General features: G+C 46.1%; 1 protein-coding gene across 1 annotated transcript in view; it reads right to left on the minus strand.

Annotated features, from left to right (window-relative positions):
- Positions 1-7,134, minus strand: part of CCDC85C (coiled-coil domain containing 85C) — a 112,127-nt gene extending 104,993 nt beyond the window's left edge. Inside the window, exon 1 of the mRNA XM_069858824.1 lies at positions 6,280-7,134. Coding sequence (XP_069714925.1) covers positions 6,280-6,994 — 715 coding nt within the window. The 5' untranslated portion in view covers positions 6,995-7,134. The remainder of the gene's footprint in view (positions 1-6,279) is intronic.
- Positions 7,135-26,783: the final 19,649 nt, after the last annotated feature.

Below are 26,783 nucleotides of genomic sequence, written 5' to 3' on the forward strand. Positions count from 1 at the left end.
TCAGCAACTTAGGTGTTTTAAGTATATTTCAATAGGCTTCTTTTTTCATTCATCTCACTCCATACATTACAATGTATACCAGATATTTCTGAATGTTTAAGCACTTCATCCCCATCTCATCCGTCAGCGAGATCAGCCATTGTCCACCCTTCTGCTCCCAAAGCCTCTTCAAAGGGGTCCCCCCAGTACAGAAGGATGTCTCCGGACCAGTCTGAGGCGACATCAGCAGACCCTGCCATGGATATCTCTGTGTGAGATGCAAGCATGGCCATAGCAACGCCAAGACAGATGAAAAGCCAAAGCCTCCCTGCCAGGGAGGACTTCCAGTATCACTTAGGATGCATGGATGTGGTCAGACTTATTCCCACAAAAGCATTAACCCTCAAGCTTCCAGAGGCAATGTTTCTGTCAGTGTTATTGTTCATGTCCCTCATCTCCATACTCACATATCGAGTGTAACACCTGCCAAGCCTGCATTTTGGGTTCCCATGCCTGCCACTTAATTAGATCACCATTTAATTCGATGCTCAGCTTTATTTGATGAAATGCCTCCAGAGGACCAAATCACTTACATGTAACCAACACAGTTTACTCCCCGTATTTTGATTGCTTTTGACAAGTGTTAAGTGGATAATTCCATCAAAGGTCCATAGAAAATTGCCTTTTAAATCAATACAAGTTTTTTCCTTCAACAGGACAGCTGAGAGCAAGGTACCTCTATAGAAAACTGAAAGAGGAAAACAAAAAAAAAAAAACCCACACTACTATGAGGAATAAATTTCCTGATAAGAATCAGTTTTAATATCTAGATTTAATACCTAGATTAAGTACCTCAAGCCTTGTTTTCAGGGACATCAGCTACCCTGAAGTTTGGGAGCCAAGCAGGCTGGCACGCAGGCAGTACCCCAGCAGGGATGCAGGAGCAGGCAAGACAGATGCTTCAAGTGGAATATTCCATTGAAGCTCCTTGGAGGAGTGGCCTGCTGACCACAAGAAACTCAAGCTGTACCCTTAGTGTTCAAGATTTCAGCATTGATAAACCTATCAGAGGGACTCATTTGGACTTAAAAAAGGTGGACAACAGTCTTGTATCTAGTGTACCAGCCCAGGCAGATTTCCTAGTTTAAACGCAAGGGAATTGTACATAGCAGCCTACAGCAAAAAAATTACCAACAGGTTAAATACAGCAGTATCAAATAAAGAAAAGTTAAACCAATGCTCAGAGGATGAAAAGTGCTCTTGATATAAGAAAGGTATTAATTAGTAAAGTAGCCAAACCTCTGCTTAAGCGTGGCAGGTCTCCTGTGCTCTGACAGGTCTCCATCACAGAGAGCAGGGCTTTCTCTAAGCCAGGCTGCTGTGCCCAGGCAGTGTGGCAATTGCAAGGAGGTGACAGCTGAGAAAGCTGGTTTCCTCCATTTCACCAGGGCAAGCACAGCTGTGCTGGAAGAGTGGAGAGTAGTCACCACACCACGTCAAACAAGACCGCTCTCATCTGACTTATATGGCTGCATGTGAACTAACTGTCCAGGCTGCCTTCCCTTCAGCAGACAGAAAGAGCACGATTATCGTATAACTCTTCTCCCTTCTAAGTAGGCACGGTTGACATAAATCAAGACCCCAAAGTGCCTTTCTCCACATGGCTGATAAAGGAAGCCCAAGGGGACACAGACATTTAAGTCTGTATTGGAGATATCTCAAATTAAATGAGATGAACCTCACCCTTTGCTTCTGCCCCTGCATCTCCTCATCTCAAAGGCCTCATTAATACGTCATAGTAAATAATATGTATATTGATTATAAATACGCTAATAAAAACAAAGGACTTTGGCCTAAAGGACGTGTGAAGAAGAGAATAAATACGTACAGGGTAGTTGCACATCTGATCAATACTAACCCACGGGGAACAGCCATTTCTCTTTGCCACCATTTTAACTGTAATATATCATATCCCCTAGGTAAATATGTGGACATGTACAAGCGGGAATCAATAGAACTGAGATCTTCCTACCCCCTCACCCAGAGAGACCATTCTTCTTTTGTTGGAGCAGACAGCAGCAAGAGGCCGTAGCTTAAGGTCTCTGCTACTACAGGCTGCCTGCTGCACCCACGGCTTTCTTCTGGGCCTTTCTGACCACTTTTCAAGCTTTGATGGCTTTAATAATTAAAACAAAACAAAACAAAACAGCTTCCTACATTGATAAAGCAATGCATTAGCATTTTACCCTGCTGGTATAAAGTCAATGAGACACTGGAAACTACCCAGCCCATCGCGGGAACCCAAAGCCAACAGCTTCAGTGCAAGGCGAAGAAGAGTTCTAGCGACAACATTCAGTGGCTGGACGAAAAAACATCAAAGCCTGAAAACTTTGCCTGCACATACACAATTTTGTCCCAGGCACATCACCAGCTAGCTAGGAGTCTGCACCCCTCCACATTAGCAGATGGATAGACAACTACCCCATTCAGTGCCAGACAAGGCTAAAACCAGCAGAAGCCCTGGCCTCAGGGAGCTTTGAGTCACTCCTCCCAATGTTCCCATACACCTCACAGTTCAGGGACATATCCTGTGCTACCTGAGGACACACAGAGACTCTTGCTCACATACAAAGGAAAGCAAGCACTCACAAGCACAACAGGACAACTGTGCCTTGACTTCTGCCCTGGATTTGTGGGTAGATTTATGAGAACTGTAGCATATCACTCAATGCTGATGCAACTGACCTGTTCCCATCACGTAGGCTGGAGGTGCTCCTGTCCCCCACGGCCCAGGTCCCAGCTCACAGAATACATACATCCTCCATACAGAATGGACATACCACTTACTTACAGACCAAGTCGATTTCCTCTTGGATCTCAGTAGAATATCCAGAGCTGCATAAAATTACATGTGTCATCTAATAGTAATAATTTTCACACCATCAGTTACACATTACCTTATCTTCCATGAGTAAATATGTAAACATCAGCTTCCAATAAGCCAGTTTATAAAAGCAAATAGATTTCAGAAGAGCAAAGGGGAGGTGGATGGCAGGTTGGGTTGGTTGTGTTTTTTTTTAAATTCGTATCATTTAAATCAAATTCACCTTACAAAATCTAGAGTTCACCACCTCACATTGGGATGGGTCATTGGGACAAATAAATCAATCCCTGGTTTACCAACTTACTTCCAAAGGACTGCTGAAAAGAAAATAATAAATATTTAATCCACCTTTACTTGCTAAGATTTCATTAAAAAGCTACTGCCCCAGAAGCATTTAACAGCTAACATAGTCCTGACTCCTTTAGAAAAGCACTAAACAAGCCAAACAGTCCTGCTCAATACCTAGAAATGCAGAGCACCTCACAAAGCCCAATGGATACCACTAGCAGGGGCAGCACTTTTCAGCTTCCAGTTCTAGGGCTTTCCAGTTTTTCCATATGCAGAAGTAATCTCGTAAGCAGCTCAACACACGTCTTGCCCCCTCCAGTTGTCCAAGGCTTCTGCTGTGTTCCTACTACAGATGCTAAATTCTGCCCTGCATCCTCTTCAGATCCGCCTCCACTCTCTGTAAGAAAGTATATGAGGGCTGTTCACTGCGGTATTAGGGTGAGCTGGCTGGACAGTCTCTGCTTTACCCACACGCTAGTTATCCAGTGCTTTAAAGACATGAGACAACTGCAAATCAGACTGAAGTTTGCAACCTGAAAATGAAAAGCTACACTTTCTCCTCTTCCTCCCTTCTGTTCTATCCCGGGGGCGGGGGGGGGGGGGGGGGGAGAAAAAAAAAACAAACAAACAACACCAAAACACAAACAGTCATCAGGAAAAGATTATAAAAAGCTTCCTGGGCGGAAGACAGAGCCGGCAGCAGGAGACACGGAAGGATGCTCGCTGCCAAGGCTGCTCCGTGACAGCTCCACTGCCCACCTGACTCACTGGGGGTGGTTTCCCCATTCACCTGCCCTGCTCCACCGCACTGTCACAGGATTAACAGATTTGCCACTTGGTCCCAGGCAAACCTCCTTCCCAGACTTCTTGCTGTCACTCAAAAAGAGGGGCCTGATAAGCTTTGTATTTGCATGTGTATTGAGAGGCACTTCTAAAGGCAGTCGGGGAAATGGCCTTGCTGAATACCGATGCTATCTGAGAATGACAGCTATTCATGACATTTTATAGCTTCACTACCTAAGTGGAGAGATCAGGCCTGTTTGCATCTTTATAAGGATTATTAGCTTTAAAAGCGTAGATCATATCTGTACCACCCTTAGAAAAGAAGCTGGGCAGGTTCACAGCAAAAAGCTAGCTTCGACGCTTCCCCACAGAGACCATCTTCTACAGGCACTCCAAAACCAGAAGTCATTAAAACCTAAGGTCGCATCTGAAATGCTTGAACCCACACTCACCCTTTCTATATAGAAGGGGGAGAGGGAGAAACGGTGCAGAGCCTTGCGCAGAAACATACACACAAGCAGATGCTCTACCACCCCCTCTCCGCTTACCCTGCATAGGGCAGGACATGAAACTCAGCTGAGGTCCCTCAGAGCGATGCTGCTGGGCACCGTCCAGCACACTTTTGTGGCAATGAGGACTGATCTCTGCAAGAATAATCCTTCCACTTCATGCAGACAGGAATGACTTGAATCCCAAGCAAAGAATCCCACAGTACCTCACACCAGGTTTAAGGAGCATCTCGGAGGCTGTAGTGGTGTCCCATACTCACAAGAGCCCTGGTGCTAACTGGAATGAATTCAACTGGCTTTGTTCTAGTCAGCTGCTGATACCCAGAAGGGATGTGGTCTCAGGTTCACAAACCACCAGAACTGCCAGGCCCTCCTGTACCAAAGCAGTAACAGCACATTCACTATCTGCCAAGTGCCCTCCAGGCCTCCCCGGGGAGCAAACAATGCTTTAAGAAAATAAAGTCAAGTCACATCAGGAGCAGAAGCTATCAGCAGATTTACAAACCAGATACTCCTGATTTACACAGCACTAGAAGAGAGAGAAACAACATTTAAAGATGCTTGTTGTATCCTGCAACATCTGGTGACTAGATCACCCTTGAAACCAGCAATCCCTGTCTACTGGGCGAGTGAGGTGTCTGGAACATCTCCAGCTATGAGTGGAGACACACAGCTGTGACAACAGGACCACATAGGGCAAATTCATGAACTTGAGAACTCATTGATCAGTACTCCGTATCCTCAGATCTCTTAGGGCATAAGGACTTGCCATAATCACAAACAAAAAAAAAAAAGACCAGCACTCCCTGGGACCACCAAAATCTCTAGGAGCTGAAGGCTGAAGGCCCTGTTATCTGGTAAACCCACCCAGTGCTGACACCACTCAGAGCCAACCTGAGGAGCGGAAAGGGTACCCCAACCAGAAGACAGTCATCTCTATTTGGAAAAGAGGATTAAGAATACTAACAGGAGTCTTACATACAACAATTAATTAAATTGGTGCCTGGTTTGATTCCTATTGAATTCTCTTGGCCAAACTACTTCTTCTATAAGCCAAGTCCTGTTTGTTTCAAAAAAGAAAATCTCCATTTTAAAGATATGCCACTATTATTATTTTAATATTGATCACTATTAGGCAACAGGAGAAACTTTGCTTGAATACAAACTGTCAGAAGAGGCTTGGCACGATTTCATAGTGGAGCTTGCTTTAATGACTGGGCTGAACAAAACTGCGAGCACAGCGTCCCTTGGAGAGCAATCTCTTCTATAAAAACAACCCTCCTGTTTCTGAAGCAGAGCAAGGGAACGGGGCTGGGGGCAGTCGCACCTCTCCAAAACTGCTGAGCATGCCAGAGCCAGCCTGTCCCAAGAGCTCCCGGAGCTAACAGGTGATGCTCTGTAGAGCAGTACCTGCACTTCCAACAGACGCTTTAAAAATCTCATCCAGGTTCTTTAGCAAACAAACAAGACAAAGGTAAATGAAAATATTTTGGTGGCTGGGGAGGAGAGGAAGAGATGGGGAAAAAAAAAATCAGTGTTTATTTAACCCTGAAAACTCGAGCTGGTTTTCGTCAAAACCAAAATAAACAAACAAAACGCAACAGCAACCCTTCAGATAAAAAAAGGCTCCAGACATCGATAACACAAGCCAGGGAGCAGCCCCATCAGCCGCCCTGCACACGAGAGCTGCCCCCAGGGCTGCTCCGGGGATGGGGAGGGGGGCATGGCAAGGGCTCCCCTAGGCTCCGCATCCCTCACCCCACGGCCGAGGAGGGCGAGACTCGGCACCGGGAGGCGGCACCTGCCGCGGGGGGCGGGGGGAGGGTCGGGGCTCACCGTTGAGGCCGTTGGGGATGCTCCGGTGGTGGAGGGGCGCGGACAGGTCATCCATGGACCTCCGCATGGCCCCGGCCTTGCCGTCGCCGGCCTTGTGGTGGTGGAGGTGGTGGTGGTGGTGGTGGTCGGGGCTCCCCGCGCTGCCCGTGCTGGAGGTGCTGCTCCCGTCCCCCACGTCCCGGGTGGCCGAGCCCCCGTTGAGGTTGGTCAGGCTGTTCTGGCTGTCGATGGAGCTCCGCGAGCCGGCCCCGCTCCGCTCCTCGTCCAGCATGAGCACCATCTCCTTCAGCTCCACGTTCTCGCGCAGGAGGGTCTCCTGCCTCGCCTCCAGGTCCTTCAGCTTCTGCTGGTACATGCCCACCTCCTTCCACATGACGCTGGCCGTGTGCCTCCCGAAGCGCTGCCATTCCCGCGACAGCTTCTTGCCTTTCTGCCGGTCGTCGTCCAAGAAGCAGCAGAGCTCCCTCAGCTCCTGGTTGTCGTCCTGCAACTTCTGGTTCACCTCCTTCAGCCCGCGGATCTCGTGCAGGTGGAGCTGCAGCCGCCGGTTCACGTCCTTCATCAAGTTGCCGTGTTCCACCATTAAGTTCATCTTTTCGTTCTCCACTTTCCTCAGTCTTTTCACCAGCTCCTCCTTGCTCCACCTCAGCATCTCCTCCTCCGTAATTTTGCTCAGGTCCTCCTTGGACCCTTCCAGGGAATTTTTTGCCATCATCTCTGCCTCGGCAGCGCTCGCGCTCACGTGGTAACGAACGGTTCGGGTTATACGGATTATTTGGTTCGCCCGGTTTCCTGGAACTCAAAATTCACCGCAGCATCTCGGGGAGGAAATATATTATAGTTCTCCGCAGAGCGCCGGGCAAGGGAGAATCGCAACGCTGGTCTGGAAGAGCTGCTCCCCCATAATAAAAGGGAAAAAAAAAAAAAAAAAAGAGAGAGAGGGAAAAAAAAGAGAGAAAAAAAAAAGAGAGAGAGGAAAAAAAAAAAGAGAGAGAAAAAAACGGAGGAGGGGGGGAGCAACCGAAAAAAAAAAAGGGGCGCCCCCCCGAAGGGGGCCGGGGCGGCAGGAGCCGGGAGCCGAGCGGAGCCTCCCCAGGGATCGGCCAACTCACCGCGGGCAGGGAGAGCGGCGTCCCCGGCGCCCCGTCCGCTGGAGCTGCCGCCCCGTCCCTCCGTCCCCGCCGCGGGAGACCGGGCCCCGCTCCGCCCGCGGCCCCTCGCGATGCGCGGCCGAGCCCGGGGCCGGTGCGGCGCTGCCGAGGAGCGGCGGGGGAGCCGGCGCCTTCCCGGAACGGCTCGGGAGGCAGGGAGACGGGCGGAGGGAGGAGGCGGGCGGCAGCGCCGGGGCCGGTCCCACCCCCTGGCGGGCGGGAGGCGCGGCCTTGCCCCGCCCGAGCCGAACCGCGCCGAGCGCCCCCGGGCCCGGCTCGGCTCACCGGGGCCGCCGGGGCGGGGCGGGGCAGGTACAAAGGGACCGGGCCGCTCCCCCCCGCGCTGCCCCCGCCCTGCCTCTCACACGCCCCTTTGCCTTTATTATTGTTTTTTATTTCCTTCTTTTTTTTCGATTTTCATTTTGTATTTCCTTTTTTCCCCCTTTTTTTTCTATTTTCATTTTTATTTTCTTCTTTTTTTCTCTTTTTTCCCTCGGTTTCTTTTTTTTTCTTTTTTTCTCTCTTTTTATTTCTTTTTCCTTTTTTCTCTTCTTTTTCTCTGTTTCTTTTTTCTTTTTTCTCTCTTTTTTCTTTTTCCTTTTTTCTCTTTTTTCCTCTGTTTCCTTTTCTCTTTTTCTCTCTTTTTTTTTTCCTTTTTTCTCTTTTTTCCTCTGTTTCTTTTTTCTCTCTTTTTTCCTTTTCCCCTTTTTTCCTCTGTTTCTTTTTTCTCTCTTTTTTCTTTTTTCCTTTTTTTCTCTTTTTTCCTCCTTTCCTTTCCTTTCCTTTCCTTTCCTTTCCTTTCCTTTCCTTTCCTTTCCTTTCCTTTCCTTTCCTTTCCTTTCCTTTCCTTTCCTTTCCTTTCCTTTCCTTTCCTTTCCTTTCCCTTTCCCTTTCCCTTTCCCTTTCCCTTTCCCTTTCCCTTTCCCTTTCCCTTTCCCTTTCCTTTTCCTTTCCTTTCCTTTCTTTTTCCTTTCCTTTTCCTTTTTTTTTTTTTTTATTTAAAGAAAAACTACCGAAGGGAGCACCAGTCCGGGGAAGGGGGGGGTTTGGACAGGCAGGAAAACGCGCCCCGGGGAGCGGCGCCGGAGGGTCCCGCTGTCGCCAGGCGCGGGGATGGAGCCCGGGAGACGAGAGGGGTTTGCGGGGGCATCCCCGCTGCTGCCCCGGTCGTCCCCGGGTCCCTCCTGCCTCGGGGGGAGCCTGCCGGCCTCCCTGCTCCTAGGGCCGGTGTGTTCCCTCCGCCCGGTGCGAGGAAACTGCCCTGGAGACACAGAGAACACTAACTGCTCAGTAGAATTTAGCCAGGTCCTGCATAACTTCTCCACACATGGAGCAAAATCTCTAAATGGATACTGAAAGTTAATAAACTGGATTTCCCAGGCAACTTGTAGGCAGGTTTCCTGTATCTTTGCATTATATCCCCTGACTTTTAGTCTAATGCACTCTTCCTCAGGTTATGCGATCTTTCTATAGTTATATGTATCTTTCTACAGTTTCACACTGTAAATAATGAAAGCTACACCAGGACAGAGTGGCAGTTCTGCTGGTTGTTTCCCACAAGAATATCCTTAAAAGGCCACAGGGAATTACCAGCTTTGTGTTCCTGAGGAACCTCAGTAAATTATTTGACTGAGTGCAACCTCAGATTTCTGACCACACTGGCAAGCTGGTCAAGGCACCCTCTAGCTACTAAGAAACATCAAATCTGGTGCCAGAGCGTGGGATGCAGAGCAGATGGCCTGTGCATGGAGGGAACATCAGAACGGAGAATGATGGAGGACTGCAACTTTTGCCTTTTCGTGTTCTCTTCCTGAGCCTCAGCTGCTAAAGCTGTGGTTTCTTGAATGTTTTTCTGCACGAGTTTGCGCTTCTTGTCTTCTGACAATACCCTTGGTAAACTAAGATAACTGCCTGTTCCCTAATGGAGCAGAACGGCATGACTTCCCTGCTTCTGAGGGAGTTCATCCCCTCCACGGGCACTTTTGGCTCTTTTCTTCTCCCAAAATAGCTTTTATCTCTTCAGTATCAAAAGGGTAAGAGGAGCTTAAGAGAGAACACGGACATTAGTTTGCTTCATGTGGCATATGCAAGTTATAGAGTCCTGGGCAACACACTGCACTGACATGAAGATGTGAAGAGGACAGTTCTCCCTAGCACATATCCACACCAGGGTAGTTCCTTAGTGAGGAAGGAATTCACTGTGCAAACCAGGAGAAGCCAGTTTGCCTCCTTCAGGGGGCTTGCTCTGAGCAGGTAGAGCAGGGGCCACCTGGGACCAGTTGTGCTCTGACCTGGGTGCCCACCTTGGTGGTAGCTCTCCAGAAGGCACAGTCCTGGCCATGGTCAGTCGGCCCCTCCAGAATCAGCCCTTAGGATGTGGAAACCAGGAAGAATCTGTGCCGCGAGACCACTGCTCCTGGGGACTGAGACCCCTCTGGCAGGTCCCAGACAGGCCATGGCCAGTGTGCTATGTGATCTGGCTGTGCCACACCTCCTGCTTCTGAGCCAGGACACCACCCTGCATCAGGCCACCAGAAGGTAGCACCCACAGTAATAGGGCACACTGCCATGGTCCATGGCTGCATCATGTCTAGAAGGTACCCAAGCATCTTCCGAGCCAAGCCTTTTATTTACAAAGCTTTAATCACGTCCTTCCCCACAGGAAGCGGAAAGTGCTTCTCCCAGACCCTCCCAAGCGGTGATCTGACTAGCAGATCCCTGTCTGGTGGCTTAGAGAAGGAGGAGCAGAGCCCAAGGATCCTGCAGAGTAATGGTTCATCGCTGGCTGAAGTCAACAGAGGAGGAGAAGCCTCTGGCAGCTGCACCACAGACACAGGTGTAGCTACGCCATGGCAGTGCCCAGCCCAGGCAGTGCATCGCTGGGCCTGCCTCACATTTGCTTGATTTTTTTTTCCCAGGAAAAGCTCTTTTTTCTAGGTGAAATCTTGCAAAGTTTGAGCTTTACCAATGCTTGTGTAGAGCCTGAGCCTAGCAGACAGGGGGGCTCCTTAGAGGAAGCGAGGAGATTATTAATATCCACAGAGGAAGTCCCTGTGATGATTAAGACTAGTTTTCAGCATGTCTGTGCTTTCAGGAAGGTTAATGGCACAGATCCACCCTGCCACCATCCACAAGGGGTTTGCTGTCATTCTGGTGCCCAGGTGGCTGTTGAAGCGTGGTGACCTGCTGTGCCTGGGCATCCAGATCTGGATGCTCTGGAGGTGGCATTGAATCTGCACTTAAATATCTGCCAGGTGCCTCCATTAGCAACCAAGAGAGCAGGCTGGGATTAGCAGGTTTGAGTGAGTGAGAGCTAAATCAATTGGGCACCATGTGTTGTTGCCTGTTCTGCTCCTTTGTCTTCTCTTCAAGGTGGATGTTGCATTGTAGGAGAGGAAAATCCTTTTAGCTTGGAAAGGCAAGGCAGCAGCGCTAGAGCAGAGGGGCAAAGCCTGGAAGTATCTCAAAATGTCTGTGGCCCAGATTATCTGTGGGCACAGTGGAACTCAGAGCTAGGCTGAAGAAGGTTTTTAAAGTGGTTTGATATCTTGGAGGCAAAAGACTAGGTCAGTGCAGAGTTTTATGATCAATAGCAAACCCAGTGTTGCAAGCAGATTTTTAATCAAGAGAAATCATACATAACATCAGAGCATTTTTGATGGGTTTGTGCATTTTATTTTTAGTTAACAAACCCATTTTCCTGGTGTTCAGACGGCCTTATGATTTCCCCATGCCAATTTAAAATTAAACATGGGATAGGCTAGTAAACAACAACCCACAGACTCCCTTTTGTTACATTTGGCCACAGTGCCTTCTACAAGCTGCCACTGAAAAGCACTTCTAATATGTGTGTCATCTTAAGCTTTTGATGCCCATGTAAGACAGCATCAAAGCCTACCCCTTGCACTGAATCAAACGGACACTTCCACCTTTTTCAGTCAGGGAAAAAATATTAAAGCTAATTATAGCATGATAAGAATTTTAGAAAAAAGAAATTCTATTGGGTAAAATTTCTCTTGATGTTAACTCTTGAACTCAGCAAATGAAGCAAAGAGTGAATTTGGTCCTTGATAGAACACAGCAATGCATAGCCTCATTGAAGTCTTACCAAAGCATTCCCTCTACAGGGCTACATAAGTATTACAGAAGGCACTGCCACAGCTCAGGTCTGTCCTGCTGTCCCTCTGCTCGAGAGGGATGGCTTTCCCAAAGCCCACTCATACGGTGTGAAAGTGGGCAGAGGGAAAGGAGGAATCCCAGTGGGACTGTGCCAGGACTTTGCCTTTCCAAGGAGGTACACACTGCTGTGTGTGCACCAAGGCCATGCCCTAGTTTATATGCGTTGAGGACCCATCTCATAAAACATGTTCTCCATGAATCATTTACACAGGTTATGAATCCTCTGTGACATTGGAATTTCCTTGTAAATCAGCACCAAGGACTAGTCCTTGATTCATGTTTTGAAATACAGCACCCAGATTGCGACAGAGGAGCTCTGTTTTGTGCAACAAAGCTGCATGATAGCAGAAAAAAAATGTCCAGCACTCCTAATCTGTACTATAAAGATAGGTGCTTCACTTCTAGCCTGATTGAGCAGTATTTTCAGGTAGAACATTTTTCCAAGTAGCAGCTACCTGAAGAACTGTCATGCATCATTCTTTCTTTTTGCAGATCAGCTGAACTTTCCAGTGAAAAATCTTTATTCCTCCATTTGCCCCTTGAGTGAGCTATGAGGAAAAAGCAGTCTCTTCGAAGATTATGCAGCACTCCATAATACTGGCTTCTGGCAATATAACAGGGCCATCCAGTTCATTCACTCTCCTTATGTATTAATGGAAGGTTTCATCTTGTGTCCACAAAGCCTTTTTATTTTGTGCCCTGAAACTGCTAGGGGAATTCTAAAGTGCACCAACTTGTTTGAAAGCCTTCCGGATAGTCAGAGAATAATTATGGTTGTGCCCAGCAAACTCTTTTTCTGTGCCAGAAAAACAGGTCCTCCAAAAGACATAAACAGTACCCTCTGACGACTGTTAGAAAGCGTAGCATCCAAACTGGAGAGCAAGGGAGTTGCAGATCTGCTCCTTGAAGGAACAACACAATGGAGGTTTTTTCCCCTCATCCCTAATTTGTATGTAGGTAAAGGACTGGAAGAAGAACCCTAAGAAGCAATAGGCACATGCTGCTCCTAGCTGGGAGCTGCAGGTGTCTGACACATCCCAAAGTCATACAAAATAGCTAAAGCAGAAATTTCACTGCTAGTTAAATATATGATGGGGATCCGACTTCATTGTGCAGTCAGAAGGCTGCATACAATATTAGAGCAATGTTTTACAAGCGTTAAGAAAAATCCCCAAACTTCTCCCAACATTTGAATCACCAGGATCGCCACGTGCCTGTGAACTGAGACCATGTGCTGGTGAGCTGTCACCTCCACTGCCGTCATCGACCCAAGGAGAAGTGCTAGTGAGACCCTGACTCCAAGCGTGTGTCAATAAATAAAAATTTGACTGAACTTCTGAACAGGAAAGATAACAGACAGCAGCAGGAATAGGGAGGCAGGCAGACTACATCAGAGCGCTGGCCCTTGCATTGTCTCTGTCAGTGGCAAATACCAGATGCTTATAAGAATACTGTGAAAAAACTGCCCATGGGGTGAGTTTCCTTCTCTCCACCATCTGGTACCACTTGGCTTCTTCCCAGAAGCATTAAGGTTCACATCCCTTCCAAAAGTATTTACCATCCTATCTAACATGAGAAGAAGGACAGATATAGCTTGATACATCTTTACCGTTTGTAAATACTCCTTTATAAACACAGGTGATCCAACAAATAGCTGGGAGAAATGGATGATAAGGTTTTGCATACGTCATTTAGCATCGCTAAACTGCACCTCTCTGTTGCTGTCCCATCAGGGTACATCCCAGAGGCCAGATTCTGCCCTGATTTAAATGCAGAGCTCAGGAGGGGGCTTTGTCTATCTGGGGGCACAAGTCAGTTCCACTGCCTTGAGGTACTTGCAGGAGGTTATTTTGCAAGACAAAAACCCTGCTCCCAGGTTTTAATTACGTCATTCATGGGTGTGTAGCATCCACCCACTGCGTAAGACCCAGGAAGCTCCTGGGATTTAGACCTACATCATTTAAGCCTCTGGTGGTTGAGACACTGGCTTTTGCAAGAGTATATTCATTGATCTTTTATCTCACTATCTCTGTATTTTCTTTACAAAGCTAACAGCCTTTTGCAGATGTTTTGGATGAGGCAAAGTGCTGTTCCATGTGTGACAATGTATTTAGACCAGTTTCAACCAAATGATCTTTGCCATTGATGATTAAAAAAACAGAAGAAAGACTAACACATGAATGGAAAAATATCAGTGATGTTCCCAAGCAGCATTCATTTTCATGGTGAGTGGTTGTGGCCTGATCAGCCTCCAAGCTCAGCAGGTTGCCGCCAAGTAGCCTGTTCCCTAGGGATGCGATGTTCCCAAAGAGCGACAAATTTGGAGAAGGGGCTGGAGAACAAGTCTTACAAGGAGCAGCTGAGGGAACTGGGATTGTTCAGCGTAGAGAAGAGAAGGCTGAGGGGAGACCTCATTGCTCTCTACAACTACCTGAGAGGAGATTGTAGAGAGCGGGGAGCTGGCCTCTTCTCCCAAATGACAGGGGACAGGACAAGAGGGAATGGCCTCAAGCTCCACCAGGGGAGGTTCAGGCTGGACATCAGAAAAAAAAAATTTCATGGAAAGGTTCATCGGGCACTGGCAGAGGCTGCCCAGGGAGGTGGTTGAGCCACAATCCCTGGAGGTATTTAAAAGACGGGTGGATGAGGTGCTGAGGGACATGGTTTAGTGATGGATAGTAATGGTTGGACTTGATGATCCTGTGGGTCTTTTCCAACCTAGTGATTCTGTGATTCTGTGATGCAGCAGCTCCCCAGGCTCTTCTGGGTTCCCCTGCTGCTGCTCCACTCCACGAACATCCTCCTTTTCCCTGGCACAGCTCTGTGCTTGAGCCAGCCACTGAGCTTGGCACTGGTGGTCGCAGAACAGACACATACCTACTCAAGCAGATGAAGCCATTGGTTATTAGCAGCATGAGGTCAGAGAGACTGAGTGGTTCTGCAGTAGAGAAAACAGATGATGTTACAATATCTCCGTCTTCTTTACACACTTACTTTTCAGTTCTGAATGAATAACTGACCTCTTATTTGTATTGGTGGACCAGGGACATGCAAATAACCAATTTTATACTTATAGCTAGGCCCATTGGTACACTTTGTGCAGTGGTAAAGTGCATTTTCTGCTTGCCGAGGACTTAATTTCTCCTTTTATAGCTCACTGAAGCCACTGGGATTTTATAGTAGATGAAAGGAGAGTCATGCCCTAAAATGCTGACACCACTCCTATATATCATAGAGATATCTGAATAATTCATAGTGTCAAGCAGTGCATGTTAAAGGAATAGTGGCATAAGTGACAACATCCAGGTTTAGTACATCCTACAGAAAAATAAAAATTCCACAAGTTTCTTTCTAACGCAAAAAAAACCATCATCAGTCTTTCTGAGGAAGAACTACAATAGTGTTACAAGATGTGGGGTGATACACCAAATACAGGGATTTTATTGCAGTCAGGCACATGACCCTTTACCTTTGTCTTGTGTGGTATTTCAAATGAAATGAAATTGAGCCCAGACTGGGAAAAGGGACAATGTGTCTTTCCCTCACACTCATTCTAATGCACAGAGACGTTGCAGACAACCCCTGGTTGCTGTCACAGGTCTTCAGGCTATGGCTCACTTTCTGTTCTTAATAACGAATGCCTTTCAAAACAATGTAGTCCAAAGCAAAGGCTGGAGATAAGCTGTTTATGGTGCTGGTGCATCAGAGATCCCTGAATTCTGAGGATGCTTTGGACTGAAGCCAGACCAACGTTTGTCCAAAAAGCCCTCATTGTCACACTGAAAGGAATGAGGGAAAGTCTTTTGGGAAATCACACTTGCAATTCAGATATAAGTGTAGTGCTTCCAGCTTGTCTCTTCTTGTGCATGTGAAAACAGGAAATCCCCTGGAGTTTGCAGATCTGCTTTTCTACATTGTTTCCTGCCCCTTAATTTGGACCTGTGGCACTCACTGGGTCTCATGTTTCGGGATGGGTGCTGGTGAAGGGATGCCTTGCAAACTCTACTACCTTGCCAACTGCATGGTGTGAGGCTAGGGACCACTTGGTGTATATGTGTGAACTTGAACAGGGTGGTATCATTTTAGACCTCCTAACCAGCACTCCTCTCAGTCAATACACCCACTGGCTTGACTGAAATCCCCCCCTGGCTGCAGCAGGTCCTGGCAGCAGAGTCACCTAATGCCTCTCTGCATTCTGCCCACTTCTGCCACCGCTGCCAGCCAGGGACACCGTTTCCAATGGGGACACCATCTGAATACAAAGCAGAGGCAGGATGCCATGCTCTCCCAACCAGAGCCCAGGCGAAGCCCAGGTGGCAGTGGAGTAATAAGATTGCCATGGCGAGGTTCAGCACCTTCCCCAGCATAGTGTCCCTGTCACCGACGTGATACTGCTTGGCATTGCTGTGTCCTTGCCTCCCTAGCTCAGTGGGTCACAGCATCATGGGTCTGCCCTGCTAGCAGGTTGCTGTGCCTTTATATTCACACTCATTCTCTTCTGGCCTGTTGTTTACTGCTCCAAACCCTGCCCCTCTCACTGACCCACATTATTGCCCCTGGCAGTCCTTGTTACTGCAGAAGTAAAACTCTGAAAGCAAGGAATTAATTGCCTTAGCAATCTGATCAGTTTTAACAGTGCAAAGATGATCTGTCACACCCAGGAACCATTCTAGCACCAGGCGGACAGAGCAGCAAAGTTCCTCATCTCTGTGATCTTATTTTTAGTCTCTTCCCTTTGTTTGGAGAGCAAATTTGAGGATTCACATTTTGGGTATGACTCGATTTCCACTTCGCAGATACTACTTTAAACCATGATATACATTGATTTTGATAGCACGCAGGATGTACCAGGCTTAATTGATCAGTCCTGCTTGCAAATTTGAGCTTATTTGCTGTACTCCCAGGTTTGCCTTCATTAGAAGTGAATGTAATGCTCAAGAAAGTTTCCAGAATTGACAGCTCCGGAAACTAGAGTGAATCAAAGCAAATTTTTTACGCCTACGTGCTCCCTGTGGTTTAACCCCATGTCCTGTAGGTCAGCCTTATTTCCAGGATCACCAACGACATCACCCATGAGGACCAGCCCTTGAGCAAGGTTGCTCTGGTCTGCTCACCTTCTTGTTGAAATGTGTAGGGCTTGAACAACCCTACTGGTGCTTCCCTGGCTCTGTAGATTTCTGCTCTCTGCTGAGTGATGTAACTGGTCAGCTACTGAGCTAGGCTGGCTTTTAACCAATTGTTCAAAAGTAGAAATTACTGCATTGTGGTGGCAAATGATCCAGTACCTACAAGGTAGTAGCATGCATTACAACCTGCAAAAGGCTGGACTCAGCCTGTTCATAAAGCTTCCAAAGCTTTATCTTAACAGTGCTTATTTTAACAAGTCTAGCTTTGGATGTTTGATTACAGAAACTGTCCCAAGCCATGAATTTCTTTGTGTCAAGAAAAACAGTAGTTACTGCTGTACATGGCACTTCTGCTTGCTTTGCAGTCAAGGGACCTGTAGAGGACAGTGAAGGAATGAGGGTGTAGAAAAGGAAGTTCTCATACCACCTGAACTGGGACACACGTTTCCCTGCAAACTCTGCGTAAGTAGTGGAAAGAGAGAGGAATGAAAAAAAGAGAGGGGAAAGTTACCCCAGTAGGCACTTTAGGGCAGCAGTCTACATTAGGTATAACTCCATCACAGGGAGCCAGGAAAATAACCCCCAGAACAAGCCCAGTGCCTGGGGAGCAGAGAGCAGTGATCAGAGCCTCTCCTGATCCTTCTGAACACTGGATAGACCCTCGTCCAGAGACGTGGTGGCTGCCCCATCCCTGGAGATGTTCAAGGCCAGCTTGGATGAGGCTTTGAGCAACCTGATCCAGCGGAAGTTGTCACTGCCCATGGCAGGGGAGTTGGAATCAGATGATCTTTAAGGTCCCTTCCAACTCAAATCGTTCTAGGATTCTCTGTTTCTATGATTCAGGCACCTGGTGTTTGTTTATTCCCTTGAGCCTTTATGCTGCCAGCAACTCCCAGGACCACGTCCGTGTGATATCTGTGGCAGCACAAGAGCTGCGCATTGCCCTCATACCCCTTGATAGCTGAGCACATCGACGTCTTGCAGTTTACTGCAACAGATTGCTATCGCTGCTGTTGCGCAGACAATCAAGAGTAAGTATCTTCTAGATGCAAGTCCGGCATCCTTGAGAGAACTGCTGATCAGGGGATGAAACCTTACTGCAGTCAGCACTGTCACCCTGCATGGGCTGGAGTCTGCAACTGGGAATCACAGAAGCAATTGCCATACACATTTTAATAATAGTAGTAGTAGTAGTAGTAGTAGTAGTAGTAGTAGTAGTAGTAGTAGTAGTAATAGTAATAGTATGGAGAAGCTTTGAGAGACATGCCAACTTCTCTTTTCACTTCCACTTCATCACTGACATCAGTGGCATTTCCTTAGCTTTAACCTCTGAGCAAAGGTCTCTTCTTACTGCTGGGGGCCAGAGCAAAGGCAAGATGGGCTGTGGGAGACAAGGGTCATGCTGCCACCCCTTCCCCTTCCTGTGCTTTTGTTTTTCATTTACCTGACCTGACAGACTGGAAAAGCCACCACGGCCTGGGAGAGGACCCTGCCTGCCATCAAGCACCAGCCAGACTGGAAGCAGCATCCCTGTGAGGACAGGAGCTGTTAGTTTCCGTAGGAAGAGCTTAGCCTCAAGCGATTGGAAACTGGGGGAAGGGAGAGAGGAAGCTGCAAGGGCTATTTTTACATGTGTGTTTTTCAAGTAATGGTTTATTTTCATTTCTGTCCCAGGAGCTGGCTGTTTTGCAGCTTGTAAATTCTGCCTGGCTAGTGCTTGCTGTTGAACACCAGCTGGATGAGACTCCTGATAAATCGAAGCCAAAAGCAAAGTGTATTTGACTGCTGATATTTTCATGGATCTTCTTAGAGGCAGGTTATTTTGCACTCCTTTTACTTACCAGATATGTTAGACAGACAAACCTAGTCATTTTAGTTTCACTGCCTGAGCTGAATCCTTTCTCGGGGTAAGTGGGAGCCGCTCAGCTAATTTGAATGGATTTTATACTTAGTTATAATTTGGCACACTTGCTATTTTAAAAGGCCACACATAGTGGTCTTAAGAATATAACAAAGACATGAAGCCCCTTCTTATTTGTAAGCACATTGGGCACTGGGATGCAAAGGGATGCGGGATCATAGGAGCCCAAGCAGAGGACAGAGCCCATAGTATGTCCCTGTCATCCAACAGCCTGCCCCAGTACATTTTGTTTGCAGGACAATGCTTTTAAGTGCTGGACAGATGTGCCCCTAAAAACTTCTTCCAGCGCAGGTTTTTAGACATATAGAATCATAGAATGGTTTGGTTTGGAAGAAACCTTAAAGATCATCCAGTTCCAATGCCCCTGCCGGGACACCTTCCACTAGATCAGGATGCTCAAAGCCTCATCCAACCTGGCTTTGAACATCTCCAGGGATGGGTCATCCATGACTTCTCTGAGTAACCTGTTCCAGAGCTTCATCACCCTCACACTAAAAAAATTTCCTCCTTATATCTAATCGAAACCTTTCCTCTTTCAGCATAAAACCATTTGATGCTAATACAAGAGACATCTGCTGTGAGGGAATGGGGTGGCTTAAGTGACCAGCAGCAATGACATATGAGCCCTTTGTCTCTGGGCCATTGGTTCAAACCCCGGCAGCGGGATAGGCAGTTACTGGGAGGTATTACTGCCTGACAGCTGCTAAATAGCTGGTGCCAATTGGGTGAGTGTCCTTGGTCAGCTTTCTCAGTAACAGGTGTGTGCATCTCAAGAGCACAAAGAGAACCCAATTATCAGCCTCATCCCTGACAGTGATTTAGTAGATACAGAGAGACATGGATTACTTAGTCAGCAGGATGAACTTGGAAGTATGGTCTGAGACAGGTGCACTGATGGAGGAAAAATATTTTGTGCTAAACTGCCCCTTCCCTTGCTAACCCTGGAATAAACAGAAGGATTAAGCCTCTGGAGGTACTGAGCTTACACTTTTCAACAACTTCACAAACTCATTATTGCTTCTGCCCTGGAGTGCTAAAAGACTCCAAAAGTCTATCACTTTAATCATAGGGAAATTGTTCTTGCCCATTGAGATTCTTCTGTATAAACTAAGATGACAGATCTGTATCTAACACAGCCAGCCAAATAAATCACAAGGTAAGGAAATTTTTTTTGGCCTTATAATTAAAGTGCTTTTAATATTAGGATAATAGTTTTATGTTTTTTAAAAAAAAACACAAACAAAAGACAACAAACAACTAGAAGTTTAAAAATCTCAGAACTCCAACTTTTATGTATTTGCATTTGACAACTAAAATGCAAAAGGCTTGATACAGCAAGAAACACAGCTCAGGCTTAAGTGCACTGCAAGTCCTTTGGCTAAGTAAGAATAGGACTTGCTTTCACTCACAGCATGATCGGTGTTAAATTAATCTTAAATTCATAGATGGGAAAAGGTGAGATTAGTTTGCAGTTGGTAAATTAGATCAGATTTTTTTTAATGAGAAACACTATGTTAACGGATTACATTGGTTTTTAATCCTAAAGTTATGATAAGAGTGCATCTAAATGCCCAAGAGCTTAACATTTCTCCTTCTCAGACCCTGTCTTACAATCATGCATAACTTTGGATTTGAACCTAATACGTAGCAATTACTGCAGAAAAAAACCTGAACAAGTAATGAAAGCTGTTGCCTGTCCACGCGTGTCTTCATCAGCACAAATCATCAAATAAGGTCCAAGGCTCAGATCAGTCACCATCTCTCACCTACCACATATGAGTGGTCAAAACTTACTGAAGAATTTCGGGAGGTATCTCACCAGCAACAGGCATGATTGAGGGTTTTTTTAGAAGCCTGCTGTGCCTGCGCTGAGCAAAATCAGTCCACCATACAGGGGTAGCCTAGATAGACTAGATGATTGCTGTAAGTCCCTTCCAACTGAAATATTCGGTTCTACCACATTTTGCACACACCTGTAACGTGAGTAGCTCGTGTCCAATGCAGGAATCATGTTGAACTGCTCTAAAGCACTTTAAAAATAAACTTATTCTAGAAAACTGCAGGAGACATTATTTCTGCTACTGAAAAATCAGAGAGGAGTGAAAGTAGAGTGACCATTTATACATCATTTATGAAGCCCCCTTTTTTGTGTCCTTAGTGGGAGCTAAGATCAGGACTCCTGTTTTTAAATTGCTGACTATGCTTAATCACTGCTAAGAAGGGGGGCTTCCCTGTAACTGGGATGGCCAAAGGAAAGCTGAATTCTCTGTGAAAATGAGGATGGAAAGGGAAATGGAGCAGGATGAGGGGAGAGGGTATGTGTTACTCGAGTCATCAGGCGAAGAGGCACACCGAAACTCACTTTGCAAAACAGGCTTTGAAAAAAATTCCTCAAGGGGAGGCCACCATGCAGTGCACCCCTGGGATAAACAGAAGGGTTAAGCTTTTGAAGTATCCAGACACACCCTTGCATCACTGTCTCCCTTATCATTGTCCTCATCCTCAGCATCCCAGCGAGGCCCGGAGACGGGTTTGGGGAACAAGATCCTCACCTGCAACTAGGGACTAATGGAAAAGATTCCAGTTTGGGTTTCTTCCTTTTACACACTACTGAAGGTATCACTTTAAGATAAATTACCATTTTCCTGCAACCTTGGCAACCCTGGAGTTAGAATGATCATAATACGATTATTACTGTAGGAGAACATGAAATCAGCCATGAACCTGATGAGGTTGTTATCAGTGTCCAAGCTGATTATGTTATAACAACAACACAGACAGGGAGAAATACATTGGGCTTTTTCCAAAATGATTTATTTGGTATAATTTAAATTCTCTTTTTTTTGTAGTCTCAAAAGAAAGGCACTATTTTTATAGCTACAATCTTCTTTTGTCTTCAGTAGTGCATAAAATAAACCATAATAAATTACTCATTTTTTACAAAAACCCAATACTTCTAATTAGGTGATCAGATAAAATTCTTGCTCACTATTTTTGTTATAGAAACAACTATAAAACCAACTTATTTACAACTGCAATTATATTAAAATTAAACTCAAGTGTGAGAGCTGCTTCTTTCTGGAGGTCTCTGAATGTCCTTCAAGTTTATAAGTAATAAGTTCTCATGGGACACATGAATTCATGCCCTTAATCTATTCTGACTTTAAAAGTTCAGCTTCTTTTATGGAATGTCTCATTATACAAACTCTTGCTTCAGCAAAAGCACTTCCATCACTTTTCTCTGAAGTCTGCTTAATATAACATCTTCTGAATTATTTAATGGGCAAACATATGGATTAAATAAGCAAACACATCTATCAGTGCTTCTATATGCCTGACAAACTTTTAACCAAAACTCTCCAAACTTTCTACATTTCATATATAAAATCCCTAAGGCTCATACCTGGTCAGAATTCTGATCTCTGCACCATGGCACAGCCATCCCTAAAGCTGCGGCAACAGATCCTTAGGGATCTCTGTCCATACTGCAAGATGGGCAAGTCCCATAAAAGGAGCAAGTCAGGAGTCAGATTAAGGAAAACTGTCTTGGGGTAATGATGGCATCAATTAGAGCAGATTTCAGATTGCCCCGGTGTGGGATAGGGATGGACCGAGTACACTGGGAGTTCATGTCCACTTGTTTTCCCTGTTTTCCCAATTGCTCCTCAGTGACAGTAGTCACTGTTTGGTTTTCACTTACAATCACAGCTTTTTTTCTATGGTTTACATGTTGTTCGCTGCTTTGAAATTGAGTTCGGGATTATATTTCATGTTTTGGAGCAATATACAGCCCACAGTGAACGTTTACTTGTGTAAGTGTAAGCCAGTCTAGAGTCAGCCCCTGATTAATTTGAATTTAAATCTGTATTTCATTTCTCCTGACCTTTGAAATCTCCCTCATGACTACTCATCAGAAAACCTTGATATGATAAATTATAAATTCTTTTAGATCTTGGATCAGATTGGAATGATAATCACCCTGCTTCCCAAATAACCATCTGAGGCTTTGTTAGTTTTCTTCCAGAAACTGTGGACAGCCTAAGTCAAAAAGTTGCAGAAATTAAGCTGGAAATATTTCTACCTGTGAGTTTAAGTGTAGAAAATAATAGCCTCTCCCATCAATGGCTCTTTCAGACTTTAAAATCCAGACATTCTGACCACAGTTTTAGATTATTAGTGACCCTTTTCTGAACTCTTCTGACACCATGGTTTCTTTACATGCTTTGATTAGTTTTATTCATAGCTGAAACTGTGAAGTAAATGCAGTGTCCAGTTGTGTCTCTTAGAGCTGAGAAATTGAACTGGTGTTTTATTATTCATAGCAATTTAGGTGCAAACCAACCAAAATCAAATAAAAAACATGCCCAAAGTAATTGCTGTCTGAGGCACTTATCAGATTTATTTGTTGCTATTGAACAAAAAAAGGCTCAAAATTTAACAAGATATAAAATAAAACCAGGCTCCAGTCAGAGGTTGTTGGAGTCTGAGCAAGATGAGCACAGAGCAGACAAGAGGCTTGGGAACCTCCAGAAGCAGAACAGCTGATATTTATCTTAAGGTTGAGGGGAGGGGGCAGGTATCTATGAGGGGACATGAGTGAGATATTCTTTTAAAATTATCTCTTCTCCTAGCAAAGGGGCAAACTGTTCAGGGTGAAGTCTTAGAGCCTGTAGCTGACCACCACTAGCCATGTTTTTAATGCTGGGCTGCTAAGTGGGTGAAGATACCAGGATAAAAAGAGACTTGCAGAAGTTTAAGGTCTCATTACCTCCATTAACTGGAATAATTTGGATTCCCATCCATAGCAGTCTATTAAAAAAAGAAGGATGTTGGTCTCCCAAACCAGGGTCTATTATCTTGTCAGTGACGTTTTCCCTGCGTGCCAGCTCTTACCAGTATCTTCAGCCTGCAAATTCGTGAAGGAGAGGTTGAGCTGTCTGCTGGCACCAGCATTATGTCGGTGCTTTGCTCCATGTCGTGTGCAACCACATCTCCAGCATTTTGGCTCGTACGGGGCTAGGATACTACGGAAAAAGGGAAAAGATGGATAACGCAGTACTGCTGAGCACAGTGCAGATCCCCGTGTCATCTTGGGGCAAGCCTGGCTCTGGCCTGGGCGATGACAAACTGGAGCGAGCAATTCTAGACAGACCTCAGCTGGCTTGTACTAAGACACCCAAAGTGTCCAGCACCATGGTCCCAGCAAACTGCCAGGAGCCAACTGTCCCCCAGCCGATGGAACTTGTGCAGAGAGGAGCCTTGGGCTGCAGACTGACCCCCTCTGCTCCCTTCATCATCAACAGGAGGGTGTAAGCCAAGGAGTGATATGCCACACGGTTGAGCAGGACCTGCATTTCAATGGTGTTTGTTGAATCAATGCTTTTTTCTCTGTTCCTGTTGATTACTTTTAAAAATGCCATTCTCTTCCTCAGTGCTCCTTTCTGCAAACTTTACCTTGAATGCTCTGGGAGGGTTTATTGCCTACTTTTCCCAGTGTCTACTTACCTAGGGACAAGAAAGATTGCTTCTGAATCCGATCTCTGATAGCTTAATCAGCAAAGCTGCCGGACAGGCCAGGACGGCAGCTCTAGGCTTGCTTGTATTACCAGCCTGCGGCACCTACCGCATTTTATTCTGGGCCCACGGGCCCCCCAGTTCTGTAACCTGCCAGTGTTGCTGTAATGCTTTCTAGGGGCATGTCAGCCCTATCACTCATTTGACTTAGATGCTGCTCATGACTGCACATACATTGCAAAACCTCTTCCTAAATCCTAGTTTATATCTTCTTTAACTTTCTCTTTCATAGCCCCCTTCCCGTACACTACAATTATGTTTAATGTTTGGAGGCTTTGCAGTAGCACCTGCAGCCCAGTTTCCTGGGAACTGGGGCCAGCTGTGCTGGGTGTTGAGCAAGCACCCCACAAATAGCTTTCAGTCCCAAGGACCTCATCATCTAAGCAACTGTGCTGTGTTTTGGAGATAGGAGCTTTGGCTTATGAGCTGTTTGTAGCATACAGCTGTAAACTCCATTGGAGTAATGCGCCCTGGCTGCATTATCCATGGTCTTTCTCAGTGGGTTATTTTAAACTTTATCATATGTAAGCTTGGAGGGCAAAATATCTGGCTAAAATCCTGGCCTAAATGAAGTCAGAGGCTGTGCTGCCATTCACTTACCTGGGTAAAGATTGTGCCTCTGTGATTCAGACAGAAAACAGGTCTGAATTCTCACAGCTATATTTATTTTGGATTTCTTTTCTTGTTCAGTGTCAAAGTAATGGAATTATACCCGCATCAAACAAGAAGTTGGCAGTCCTTCCTGTGGGTATATAAGAGGCAGAAAACCATTTTCCCCCTAAGCACCATGAAACAAATTTTAATAAGTGTACTTAACAAGGAAGTTGATTTAGTTTCAGCAAGAGTTCATGGACCTCTTTCCTAATGAACTGTACTAGACAATTAAGTTTTATCATGTAGGAGACCAGGTCAGTTCCATCTCTGTGTGCTGAAAAACGAGCCAGTGGGGAAGAAAACCGGTTTGGCTGAGCAGAGAGCTTTGTGTGGATTTGGAAAAAAGAGGAAAGTATACAAGCTCTGGAAGAAGGGGCAGGCATCTCAGGAGGACTACAAGGATGAAGTGATATCATGCAGAGAGAAAATCAGAAGGGCTAAAACCCAGCTAGAACTTAAATTGGCCAATTCCATGGAAGATAATAAAAAACGTTTCTACAAACATATTAACAACAAAAGGAGGGCCAAGGAGAATCTCCAACCTTTACTGAGCACAGGGGGGACAATAGTGACAAAGGATGAGGATAAAGCTGAGGTATTTAATGCCTTCTTTGCTTCAGCCTTTAACAGTAAGGTAAGATGTTCTCTGGGTACTCAGCCTCCTGAACCAGAACACAGGGAGAGAGAGCAGAACAAAGCTCCCATGATCCAAGAGGAAATGGTTTGGGACCTGCTTGGCCAATTAGACATTCCTAAGTCTATGAGACTGGATGGGATCCCCTCAAAGGTATTAAGGGAGGTGGTGAAGGTGCTCACCAAACCCCTTTCCATCACTTACCAGCAGTCCTGGATGACTGGCAAAGTTCCACTTGACTGGAGGTTGGAAAATGTTATGCCCATTTGCAAGAAGGGCCAAAGGGAGGATCCAGGTAACCTACAAGCCTGTCAGTCTGACCTTGGTACGAGGGAAGGTCATGGAGCAGGTCATCTTGAGTGCTATCACACAGCACACACCAGCTGATCAGGCCCACTCAACATGGGTTTATGAAAGGCAGGTCCTGCCAAACTAATCTGATCTCCTTCTATGACAAGGTGACCCTCTTGATGGATGAGTGTACCTGGACTTCAGTAAAGCCTTTGACACCATTTCTCACAGTATTCTTCTCAAGAAATGGGCTTCCGCTGGCCTGGACAGGCATACCCTCTGCTGGGTAAAAAGCTGGTTGGATGGCCAGACCCAGAGAGTTGCAGTAAATGTAGTTAAGTCCAGCTGGAGGCTGCTCAGAAGTGATGTTCTCCAGGCTCAGCAGTGGGTCTAGTACTGTTCAATATCTTTATCAATGAAGGGGTTGAGTGCACCCTCAGTAAATTTGCAGATGACACTAAGCTGGGAAGAAGTGTTGATCTGCTTGAGGGTAGGGAGGCTCTAAAGAGATCTGAACAGGCCGGATTGATGGACTGATACCAGCAGTACGAGGTTCACCAAGGCAAAGTGCCAAGTCCTGTCCTTGGTACACAAAAATTCTGCGCAGCGCTACAGGCTTGGGGAAGAGTGGCTGGAAAGCTGCCTCGCAGAGAAGGACCTGGGGGGGTTGGTGGACAGTGGCTGAATATGACCCAGTAGTGTGCCCAGGTGACCAAGAAGGCCAATAGCATCTTGGCTTGTATCAGAAACAGCATGACCAGCAGGACCAGGGAAGTGATTGTGCCCCTGTACTCGTCATTGGAGAGGCCGCCCCTCAAACACTGTGTTCAGTTTTGAGCCTCTCAAGAAAGACATTGAGGTCCTGGAGTGTGTCCAGAGAAAGGCAATGAAGCTGGTGAAGGAGCTGGAGAATAAGTCATACGAAGAGGCTGAGGGGAGACCTTATCACTGTCTACAACTGCCTGAAAGGAGAT

The sequence above is a fragment of the Phaenicophaeus curvirostris genome, chromosome 5, assembly GCF_032191515.1.
Source record: "Phaenicophaeus curvirostris isolate KB17595 chromosome 5, BPBGC_Pcur_1.0, whole genome shotgun sequence".
Classification (NCBI taxonomy): Eukaryota; Metazoa; Chordata; class Aves; order Cuculiformes; family Cuculidae; genus Phaenicophaeus; species Phaenicophaeus curvirostris.